Below are 12785 nucleotides of genomic sequence, written 5' to 3' on the forward strand. Positions count from 1 at the left end.
TGGTCCTGTTGTACTCAGCTTTATGTAAACAGGTAAGTATTTACCTGTACTTCTATAGCACAGTACAGATTAGATTTCACGCACCAAAAAACCTACTTGGTACAAATATTCAGCAAAACAATGTCTTTCTTTGGGTCACAACTAAATTGCTTAGCTGAGCACCAGTAATATTTTATAATTAAATACTTGTACTAAGGATAGCATTACAAGCCTTGATAATTCCTAGGAAGCAAGCAGATGGTGTGACATTCAGGCAACCCTCACCATCTCCAGTGTCAAACTTCTTAATAGGAACAAAATTACTCCCAAAGAAGACAGCAGCAACTGCGCAAGCAGAGAATCCGTAGATCAGGTCTTTTTTGCTACTGTTACCATCACCAGAACCATTCTTTTCCAGCTTGAAGGTCCATGCTGATTCAAGCACAGTTCCAATAGCATCTTTCTTTGCAGCAATATCTCTGCCTTTGTTGTGGGAATCTGTATGTGTGTTAAAAAAATGAAATAAAATTAGCATTATGACCTTGCATTTGTTAAAACTATAACTGAAAATCTTCCCAAACCAATCTAGTTGAAATACATTGTATGAATTAGCTTTATGCCTTCACATGCATTACTGCTTAACACTCTAGAATTGCTACTTTTAAGGACAGCCAGTACTTGATAAATGGTTTAATTTTAATTTCAGCATTTTTGCATGCACAGAAAAATAAAGAGAAAATATGACAAGAGTTCAGAAAAATTATATTTAAACTAGTACAAGTCAGATAGGTTATGGGTCATGACAGATTTTGCAAGGAAAGCATGCACTAAATGAGACAATGAAAACTATGTTAATAAAGCGCACTAAGACAGACAATGAAAACTGTGGCAATAACCAAGAAAAATCATTTTTGTGTAAAGCTTAAATGCACAACTCTTCCCAAGGGAAATGCAGTAGGAACAGCATGCAGTGCTATGGCAGCAGCAGAACTTACATCAAAAATTACTAAATGCAAGCAAATTACTGATTTAAGCAAATCATTTTAGTACAATTGCAATAAATGAAATTATACCATGACCCCCCCCAAAACGTGCACGCTGATTGGCCAGCGTGCCCGTTGTAAATCGAGTTATACTAATGGAAAAAGGTCCGTCGCCGGACTTTTTCCATTAGTATAACTCGTTTTTTTAAAACACTGTCTCGCTATGTTAAATGGGTTTAACATAGCGAGACAGCTTTAAAATAAGCAACGGATTAAAGCTGTCTCGCTATGTTAAACCCATTTAACATAGCGAGACAGTGTTTTAAAAAAAAGCAATGGAGAAAGCAAGATCTCCGTTGCTTTTTTTAGTTCGCTATGTTAAATGAGTTTAACATAGCGAGACAGTTTTAAAATAAGCAACGGAGATGTCCGTTGCTTATTTTAAAACTGTCTCGCTATGTTAAACTCATTTAACATAGCGAGACACTAAAAAAAAAGCAACGGAGATCTTGCTTTCTCCGTTGCTGCTCAACTCTGATGTACTGCGCAGGCGCGCAGTACATCAGAACTGCCGCGGATGCCAGACATCTGCGGAAGGGCAGTAAACAGGCATTATACTATGCCATTATTTAAGAAAAGTAATAGTTTCTTTTCTTAAATAATGCCATGGTATAATAGCAATAACCCACGCCTGGGTGTGGGTAATGCTAAATTTACCCACGGTTGGCTTTGTTTGGACCCTCGGGCTTCGCCCTCGGGACCAAACCACGCCAATCGTGGGTAAATTTAGCATTACCCACACCCAGGCGAACTCTCAAAAAGTAAGAAGGGAAAACATTTGTAGGTGCTTTTAGTCCCCAATGCTCATGAAGAATCAGTTTCCACTCTTTGGATCGTTATCTGGTCATTCTTAAGCTGCTCACTTGTCCCTCACATCACATAAAACAGTTTCTCATTCTCCAACAGAGACGTGCCTCAATGAACTCTTACTCTTAGACTGCCTTTTCCATCATTCAAGACTGGGCAATTTTCTGCGTACATTCTAGCCTCTGTATCCCCACAGCAGCTGGCAGGTGTAATGCTGGTCACAAGCATGTGATCTTCCACTCACTCTTACTGCTACATGGCCTTTATACCACTGACCTGGCCCAGCAGCTTCAGGCTACTTTTCCACCTAACACAGCCCAGCTTCTGCTGAGTATCAGCTTGGCTGCTTCCCTTGTCTCAGGATGGATGAGCCAGCATTAGCTGCTCACTCCTAAGATCCCTAAGCTGGCTCTTCCAGGACACAGTATAGAAATGGCAACACTGGTGACCATACTATCAGCTGTTCTGCATGCTTTACTAGAATTAGCAGCAGGCACTTCAGCAAGAGTGGAACTGGACATGGCCCAGCTGCTGGCATGTGGCATACATAACAGGAATGCAATAGTACCACTGCTGCCAGCATAAGTACATTTGAGAAATTACAGTCTGGAGTAAGTACAACATACATCTGTCTGTAATGTTACAAGTCTACTTCAATAGACTGAAATGCCACATTACCAAAATTTAAAAGACCAAGACCAAAAGACTGAAGTTTCACATGAACTACAGACGTTCAGAACAATGAACGTTTGGAATGCAGAGTCTGAGGTAAGCGGGATGGGAGATAGTACAGTTTTGTACCTACCATAAATGTAGATGTCCGAGAGGTATGCATCTGCAGTCCTAACATATGGGTTGTCCTGCCTCAGGCAGCCCTTCGGTCGGCCGGATTCCAAAGTCTGGGTCTGGCCTCGGCTGATGTCGCACTTCACCCGACGTCATAGCTGCTGTTTATTGGGTATAAAGGCATCAGCCGACGCCATTTTCCTCAGTGTTTCTTGCCCCAGATGCCAGGTGCCCTCTAGTAAGGTTAAATTTGGATAAATGCAATAATTCCAAACAGTGGAGAGCAAACAATATAAACAAATATAGATATATATATACATATATACAAACAAATACACCATAACAGATTCCCCCAGCTAGCTAAAAGATGGGTAAATACCCTAGGAGTACCACAGAGGGGAAGGAGGGTGGGTAATCCTGACTGTAGATGCATACCTCTCGGACATCTACATTTATGGTAGGTACAAAACTGTACTATGTCCTTCAAGGATGCATCTGCAGTCCTAACATATGGGTAGAATACCATAGCCAAACTGGGGGAGGAGGTACTAAGATAAAGATGGTGTAGTTAAGATCCCTTGCAAAACAGCAGTTGCAAAACCTGCTCGGGATCTAGAGTATAAAGGAAGATTGTAATGCTTGGCAAATGTATGCACGGAGCTCCAGGTAGCAGCTTCTAAAATGTCTTTGGTAGGCACTCCTCGTAGGAAAGCTGTAGTGGTGGCTGTAGCTCTTGTGGAGTGAGGTCTGATATTATCAGGAGATGTCTTTCCATGAAAAGAGTAACAAAAACGAATGCAATTTCCTATCCATTTCGAGATTGTCTGTTTTGAAATTGCTTTTCCTTGCATTCCTGTTGCATATGCTACCAACAGCTGGCCTGTTTTTCTGCTGGTCTTAGTTCTGTCCAGATAGTAGCGTAATTGTCTGTGCACATCCAAGGTATGTAGCAGTCTTTCCCCCCTGTTCTGTGGGTTGGGGAAGAATGTAGGTAAATGAATCGCTTGTTTCAATGATACTCTGGAGACCACTTTTGGCAGAAAGGTAGGGTTGGTTCTCAGAGAGACTCTGTCCTGATGGAAGATAAGGAAGGGTTGTACTGCCATTAATGCCTGTAAGTCAGCTACCCTTCTTGCTGAAGTGATTGCTAGTAGGAAAGCAGTTTTCCAAGACAGGAATTGTAATTCTGCTGTTGCTGCTGGTTCAAAGGGGGGGGGGGGGGAGTTAACTTTTCCAGCACAAAGTTGAGATCCCAAGTAGGTAAAGGTGGTTGCCTTGGAGGCTTTACATTTTTGATTCCTCTCAAGAACTGCCTGAGTAGAGGATGAGAGAAAACAGGAGGATTCAAGTTGTATTCTGCTGAAATTGCTGATGCATGAATCTTAATGGAGGAGTAAGACAGGCCATTATGGAACAGCTCTGCTAAGTATTCCAGGATGAGTGCTATGTTTGCCACAGAGACATTTTCTCCCTTTGCTGCACTCCAAATGAGGTATCTTTTCCACTTGGCTGAATAAGTCTTCCTTGTGGAGGGTCTGCGTGCCTCCAGGATAATGTCCTTAACCCTCTGAGATAAATCAGGGTTATTTTGGTTTATACAATATTCCAAGCAGCTAGCTGCAGTGTTTTCAAGTTTGGATGTAGGATCCTGTAGTTGTCCTGTGTTAGTAGTAAGGGACTTAGAGGTAGATGCCATGCGTGTGTCCGAGACATGCTTCTCAGTAGCGGGTACCAATGTTGCCTCGGCCAGTCTGGAGCTATCAGAATTACCTTTGGTTGATGCTCTTTGATCTTCAGTAGAACTTTGTACATCAAGGGAAGAGGTGGAAATGCATATGCTGTCAGGTTTTTCCAGCTGAAGGAAAGTGAGTCCACCCTCCAAGCAAGTGGGTGGTATGTTCTTGTGCAGAATTTTTTCAATTGGTGATTGTGTGGGGAGGCAAACAGGTCTATCTGTGGTAGTCCCCATTTCTCTGTTATGGCTTTGAAAATATCTGGATGCAGCATCCATTCGTGAGCATCCGTGGTAGATCTGCTTAAGGTGTCTGCTAGAGAATTTTCTTTTCCTGGTACAAATCTGGCCTGAAGTTGAATGTTGAGGTTCAGGGCCACATTCCACAGGTCCATTGCCATCCGGCATAGAGGATATGAATGTGTACCTCCTTGTTTGTTGATGTACCACACGACTGTGGTGTTGTCCGTCCTTATCAGCAGATGACCCTGTTGAAGTAGTGGTCTGAATGCCTGGATCGCATATTTCACTGCCAGCATCTCCTTTAGATTTATGTGTAGATTCAGCTGGTCTTGGGTCCATAGGCCTTGTATACACTTGTCCACCATGTGAGCCCCCCATCCTAGGTCTGAGGCGTCCGTGGTGATGGTCTGGCTTGGATGTGGTTTGTGGAAAGGCAAGCCTCTGTTCAACTGGCAGGCCTGAGCCCACCACAGGAATTCTTGCTTCAGGCATGGAATTATTGGAATCTGGTTTTCTAGACTGTGCTGGTGTTGAGACCATACATTCCTTAGGTACCATTGTAACTTTCTCATATGTAGCCTGGCATGCGGAATCAATATTATGCAGGATGCCATGTAACCCAGGGCTTGCAGGACTTTCCTTGCAGTAAGCTGAGTTTGTTTTGTTAATGACATGAAATAGCCTGGTAGTTGCTTTTGTTTTTCTTCTGTGAGAAAGGCCATCTGAGTTGATGTGTCCAGATCTGCCCCCAAGAATGTTATCCTTTGGGAAGGTACTAGTCTTGACTTCTGCATGTTGACTGTGTATCCCAAGGCTTGCAACAGTTGTATGACATTTTTCAAATCTTTTGTTAATTGTGCTTTGTTGTCCGCTTGTAATAGGCAGTCGTCCAGGTATGGGTAAATTTGAATTCCCTGGAGCCTGCAATGAGCAATTACTGATGCCAGGCATTTCGTGAATACTCTGGGCGCAGTAGATAAGCCAAAGGGCAATGCTGAGAATTGATAATGCTCTGATCCTGCAAGAAATCTGAGGTATCTTCTGCAATCTGGTCGTATAGGGACGTGCAGGTATGCCTCCTTGAGATCTAGAGTCACCAGCCAAGACTCCTTGCCCAGCATGGGAAGAAGCTGCTGGAGGGTCAGCATTTTGAATTTTGGAACAATGAGGTATGTGTTCAGTGCGGACAAGTCGAGAATAGGTCTCCATCGATTTTCTTTTCTTGGTACCAGGAAAAGCCTGGAGTAAAAACCTTGGCCTTGTTCCATAGGTGGCACCTTTTCTATAGCTCTTATCTCTAGTAAGTTGTTGATTTGTTTTAGAGCATCCGTTTTTTGGCTTGGTGGTAGGTTTGGCATTCCCCTCTTTTTTGGTAGAGTGTGGAAGTGAAACCTGTAGCCCTGTCCATTTGTCTCCTGTAATGTAATGCCAATTGTCTGAAAATAAGGCTAGCTTTCCGCCCAAGGGAGCTTCCAGTTGTTCCCTGGTAGGCGGTATCAGAGCCAAGTCATTGTGTTTGTTCAGTGGAAGTGGTTGTAGTTGAATCTGTGGCGGTACTTCTCTGGTTGGTAGGTCGCCACTGACGTCCCCTGTAGGCACCCCTAGCTTGATTTCTGCCTCTTGGGCGTCTATTTCTGCCTCTCCGTGCTCTGGAGTTGTCTGGAAAGGCCCAATTCTTCGAAGGCCAATTTCTGCTAAACCTCGGAGGTTGGACCTGTAAGAAATCCTTGACTGTTTGGACAGATTTTGCTTTTTCTTCCACCTTCTTCAGAACCTCCTGTGCAGGGGAGCCAAACAAACTTTGTTTCTCCATGGGAGCATCTAGGAGTTTTGATTTAACATGATCTGGTAAGGACTGTTCTTTTAACCATGCATGTCTTCGAATCACTGTTCCAGTCAATAGCTGACCTAAAGGAAGTCTCCAGTGCATCATGGCCACATTTTAAGAAATGGTTACTGACCTGCTGAGAGTTATGTACCAAATCCTGAAGAGACTTGCGGTCTATAGGTTCAGGAGAGGAAAGTTTTTTATTTAGCTGGTCTAACAAAAATTCCTGATATTGAATCATGTGAAATTGACAGTTTAAGGCCCTAGCCGAAAGAGCAGCAGAAGTATAAACCTTTTTACCCCATCTCTCTAATGCTCTAGATTCCCTATCAGAGGGAAGAGGGTTTTTGGCAGAAGCAGCTGCCACACCTTCGGCCCTGTGAAATGGTTTCTGGATCTGCAACAGGAGCCTTATACAAATGGTAGTGTGTGTCCGGGACCCTGTAATATCTGTCAGGCTTGGCAGGGGCCGGAGGAAGGGAATCAGGAGCAGTACAGGCATCATTAAATGCATCTTCGACTACTGTTAGTACTGGAGGAATGGCTAAAGGCCTATGCTGTGGTAAGTGTAAGTAGGTCCTTAGCCTTTTCCTTGAATCTGAAAAATCCTGGCCCTGCCATTGGAAATGCTCCCTCATAGCATGTAAGGTTTCCCCAAAAGAAAATTCCTCAGGAGGAGAAGCAGAAGGAATGGAGTCTTCTGCATCAGAATCCTCATAAGGAGAATATGGGCCTTCCTGAGGGTCAGTAATGTCTGAGTTCTCCGAGGAATAGTCTGTAGAGACAGGTTCCGGGGGTTCAGTCCTAGGCCTCTTATCTGAAGGGGGCTGAGAGGCCCTGTCTGGGTGAGGTTGTGATCCTCTGATCAAAGAAATGAGAACCTCAGCCAGGCTGAGTATTTGTGAACTAGAGGTAGGCCTATGTGGGGTAGTTTTAGCAGGTAAGGCCTTAGAAGATTTAGCTGCTTTAGCCCTGGCAAAAGCCTTGATGGACATAGAAGCAGGGGGTCTAGCAGCCCCACGTGCAGGGGTAGATATGTCTAAAGGAATAGTATCCGACAAATCCTGGGAGCCTGCTTCTGTAGCAGTAATATCAGTAGCAGATTCAACCATTGTCTGTGAGGCCTCGGCTATAGCAGGAATGCTTTCGGCCGAAGGAAGAACCGAGGACTCGGTTTCAGCCGAAACAGAGACACTCGCGGTTGGCCTAACCGCGGTTTCAGCCGAAACTGCGGACCGCGAGTGTCGGTTCTTTTCCTTGCGTTTTTTAGCTATTTGTGTAGTCGGAGTCTCCGACGGCATTTTGTAAGCAAAAGCGGGACCAAAAGACTCCTCTGCAAACTCCGACCGACGTCTAAGCGTTCGTCGGTTGAAGGAAGCACAGGCTAGACAAGCTGATACGTCGTGGTCTGGGCCTAAGCAAGGAAGGCAGTAAGAGTGGAAATCCTTATGAGGTATTTGTTTCCCACAAGTTAAATAATTATTTACTTTTTCTGACATCGGCTGAGGCAAGAAAGAGTCCCCAACGGGGTACTTAGCTTTTTAGAAGTCTTCGGTAGTAGAAATCGCTGGATCTGACCGACCGGCACTTGTGAACAGCTTCTGCTTCGGGCACCACGCGGCAAGAAAGACGGAGGAAAATGGCGTCGGCTGATGCCTTTATACCCAATAAACAGCAGCTATGACGTCGGGTGAAGTGCGACATCAGCCGAGGCCAGACCCAGACTTTGGAATCCGGCCGACCGAAGGGCTGCCTGAGGCAGAACAACCCATATGTTAGGACTGCAGATGCATCCTTGAAGGACATCCACCCATTTCTGCACTACAGTGCGATCTCAGAGTTGGTATATTTAATTTGCAGGGGGTTTGGGGGGGGCATAGCCCCCCCCTGCATAAACATTTTGCTTGGGTTTTAGTCATTTTAATTGCTTGTAACGTTTCATACTGAAAATTCATGTCAGTGTTATAGTTACTGATCTGAATATTCAGTTGGTTTTGTTTGGATTTTGTGTTTTTATTAGTGGGTGGGTTAATTTATCAGTTATAATTTCCACTGTTATTTGCTTATGTATGCTGCATTTTATTGTATATTATTAACATTTTGATAAATGTATGAATAAGTTGTTTGATCAGTGGAGATGCTTGGTAGCTGTTAGCTGAACTGTGATTTGTGACATGTACACATTTTGAAATAAACAGCGTACTGTTTTCCGGGGGGGGGGGGGGTTAAGTTGTGCATTGCTTAAAGTTGTTTTGTGAAACTGTCGGGTAAATGATAGTCGAGCTTTTACGGTTTCAGGTTTTTGTCTTTTCGGGCATGTGGTCTCGGTCTTTTAACTCAGTAATGTGGCATTTTGGTCTACTGAAGTAGACCCAATGTTACACGTAAGAGTAGCACTGAACATGGTACATATCAACTATCACGATTATATTCAGCTATGGAATGTGTGGTGTACAAGTCTAAAGGCAATCACCAGCTTGTTGGAGAACAGCATCATCCTGCTATCAAGGCTTTGATACTCTGGATACTGGGGCATGTCAGAGTAGCTTCCACGTTGTCTTGGAGCAGGGCTAGGTGGTGGATGGGCATGTTCCCCAAAATTACCTCTCTAAAAGCACAATCAGACATCCTCTTTTATACAGTGCCTGCAGTCAACATGGCACACATTACAGTTTGCTACTACATAACAGACCAATTGAGCTGAAACCTAGCCACTGTTATCCCACATGTATAACTACTTAGCCTATCCCTTATGAAGGGTGGAAAAATGTAGGTGTTTCTCATCCACTTTGTCTAAGACACATTTGAAGATACAGATGGACATATGCTACTTTACAGAAAGCAGGAGTTTCTTCCAGAGATGTGGGATATTTTTGGGAGAGGTATCTGTCAGAGTCCTGTTTATGATGCAATACAATTTAGTTCCCTTGATCTTATTTGTGTTGCTGCCAGTTTTGCAGATGCACAAGAGATCAAGCAGGATCGGATTATTTACAGCTTTGTAGGCAAGTAGATGTACAATATATTAAGGGACAGAGAAGACTTGCAAACAGTGCAACACATTCTAATATGGTATACAAGGGAACAGTGAAACCTTACAAAAGGCTCTTTAGTGAAATAAGAAAAAAAAGGAAACTACAGGAGAAGCGAAAATCTCTAACATTGCTCTTCTCCTTTAAAGTCCTTAACTTTCAGGGAGCAAGCCCCCTTGAACACCCAATGTGGCAGGCAAGGCCTCCAGACAACCCAGACTTATATATACTATCCCAGACAGCCATACCTCGGAGGAAAGGAATATTCCAAGTAATGATCATTTCAGGCTCAGTATATACAAGTCTATTTGTCAGCCATTCAAGCTCCTTGTTTAAGGACTCGCTTTAACAAGTACCAATATTTCAAATGGTTACCATTACAAACATTGCAAAACAGTGCAGCAGCCCAGTCCAATAAAGAAAATACAATACAGCGCAAATCAGCACAGCACAATGCAATTCAGTATTATACATATCTACTGAACAGCATTATACGTATCTACTGAACAGCAGGCATGAATTCTGCAGCTTGTTAAACCAAGAGCTGTGCAAGGCTTCAGTGCCTTCCACACGTTTACAGGGTCAAAAGGTGAAGGAGTCTCAAGCTACATTAGCTAAAGGCAAAACTCTACTTTGGTTAAACAGGATGATGCCCTGGAACTTACCCTCAAGCTAATCACCATAGACAAAGTCCCATGCAATATTGTAGTATGCTATAGGTCACCCTCTGTCTCTCTAGAATACCATAGTTCATACCTATACCTACTAGAGACAGTCATTATTAAACCAAATACCTTATTCATGGCAGACTAACTATCCTTCCATAGACTGGGAAACATACACTGTCTCATACTCACAGGCACCTTGATTCCTGGACTATTTTTTAACACAAATACCCTTGACCAGACGATGCATACATCCACCAGAGGTTCAAACATAGTGGACCTGATATTCACAAATATGGGAGACCACTGCAACCCCCCCCCCCCCGTGTCACTTACTCACTTGTAAGGTCAAACCATAAAACTGTGCCCCGAAATAAAAATCAGCTTATTAACTCCAGCAAAACCTGTACTAGTTAAGAACTAATCCAAAGCAAAACTCACTCTATTAAGTGATAGTTTATCAAAAGTCAATGACCCTCCCAACTCTGAGTTCACAACAACCTATGTAGAAGTTTTCACAGAGACCATGTACAACCATGTAAATGGCTGTATAGAAGCTGCTGCAGCTACTAGAAGTAAGCCCAAATCAAAATCTAAAAACAAACCACACTGGTGGAATCCTAACCTTAATAAAGGGTATATAACAAAAGGGAAAAAAAAGTCATGGCAAAAATCAAGAAGAGCAAATCACATAATAATAGGAGCTCTCTAATGAAATTAAACAGGAAACTAAGAAAACTAGTTAAGTCTAACAAGGCCAAATATGAGACCACAGCAACATAGTGAATTTGCTAGCTTACAAATTCAGCTCAGACTTCACCCCCTCCCCCTACCTATGAAATACCTACTAGAATACCCCCAAGTATTAACAGGGAGAAGGCCCTGGTGACACTCGCTAAGGCCAAAACACAGCCTTAATGGGCCCTGACAATATCCAGTGATGCCTCCTAAAAAGCTGGAAACATGACCTATCAGGACCACTTGAGTCACTTTTCAAATATAGCCTCAAAAAAAGGCTTTTTACCACAAGAATGGAGGACTGCAATGGTTATTACACTTCATAAGGGTGGACCGTCAACAGACCCTGTAAAACTACAGACCTATTAGTCTGACTAGACTAATAAGCATAGCCATGGAATGAATTATCATGCAAATAATCAAAGACATAGAAAAAGTACAGTTGTGTACACTTACCATAAATGTAGATGTTCGAGTGTATTCACTGTTGCGGTCATTACATTTGGGTAATCTGCTGGCAAGTTGCCTATAGACGGCCTGATTAATGAAGTCTTGGGTCCTGAGTCGGTTGCTGTCCCTTCTTCCATGACGTCAGGTCATCAGGGGTATAAAACATGCAGCCGATGCCATTACATCAGTTTTTCTTGCCCCAGATGTCAGGTGCCCCCCAAATGGGGAGCAATATATGTATATGCATATATATATATATATATATATATATATATACATATATATATATATATATATATATATATATATATATATATATATATATATATATATGCATATGTATATATATATATATATATATATATATATATATATATATATATATGCATATGTATATATATATATATATATATATATATATAAAAATAAAATTAAAACACAAAAAATATACCTCCAAACAAAAGCAAATACACCAAAAAGGCTTTTAAGCATATTAAAAGAAAGTAGAGGTATAGTAAGAGAAAAACAGGGGGCTGTAGGGAGGGTAACCAGGACTGCAACAGTGAATACATTTGAACATCTACATTTATGGTAAGTGTACACAACTGTACTATGTTCTTCATGTTTCATTGTTGCAGTCATTACATTTGGGTAGATTCCCAAAGCTATGGTTGGGAGGATGGATTTATACAACATTAGGACCAGCTATAAGACCCTGCAGGACAGCAGTGACAAAGCCAGCTCTGGATTTAGAGAAGAAAGGTAAATGGTACTGTTTGGTGAACATATGAACTGAGCTCCAGGTAGCAGCTTCTAGAATGTCTCTGGTAGGAACACCTCTGAGAAAGGCTGTAGAAGTAGATGCAGCCCTGGTGGAATGAGATCTGATCCCCTGAGGGATAGTTTTACCATGGTGCATAAAGCAGAAGTGAATACAATGGCTTATCCATTTGGAAATAGTCTGCTTTGAAATAGCCTTTCCCTCTGCCCCTGCAGCAAATGCCACCAGTAGTTGTTCAGATTTTCTTACAGATTTTGTCCTGTTTAAGTAAAATCTAAGTTGTCTGTGTACTTCCAATGAATGCAGAATCCGCTCCCACTTGTTCTGTGGATTGGGAAAGAAAGTTGGCAAATGAATGGTCTGATTAAGAGCCACACTGGATACCACCTTAGGCATGAAGGATGGATTGGTCCTGAGAGACACCCTGTCCGCATGAAAAATAATGAAAGGCTCCACTGCCATAAGAGCCTGTAATTCAGAAATCCTTCTAGCTGAAGTGACTGCTAAAAGGAAAAAAGAAGTTATGTCTTACCATAACGTTCCATCTGTATTGTTGATCCTCGTACAGTCATTACGCATGGGGGTATCGGTTCCGAGCTCGGAACCAAGCAGGCCATTTTCCAAGCTCGCGTCAGCTTCAACCTCTCGAACTAAACTCTTACCTACAATCCCCCTTTCCCTGTTACCTCAGATTGAGTTTA

General features: G+C 42.6%; 1 protein-coding gene across 1 annotated transcript in view; it reads right to left on the bottom strand.

Annotated features, from left to right (window-relative positions):
* TMEM144 (transmembrane protein 144) overlaps positions 1–12785 on the bottom strand; it is an 817557-nt gene that overhangs the window by 691749 nt on the left and 113023 nt on the right. The window contains exon 2 of the mRNA XM_044062452.1: positions 265–477. Within this exon, the coding sequence (XP_043918387.1) occupies positions 265–477 (213 nt within the window). The remainder of the gene's footprint in view (positions 1–264; positions 478–12785) is intronic.

This window comes from Protopterus annectens, chromosome 2.part1, assembly GCF_019279795.1.
Source record: "Protopterus annectens isolate FY-2018-M chromosome 2.part1, PAN1.0, whole genome shotgun sequence".
Taxonomy (NCBI): domain Eukaryota; kingdom Metazoa; phylum Chordata; order Ceratodontiformes; family Protopteridae; genus Protopterus; species Protopterus annectens.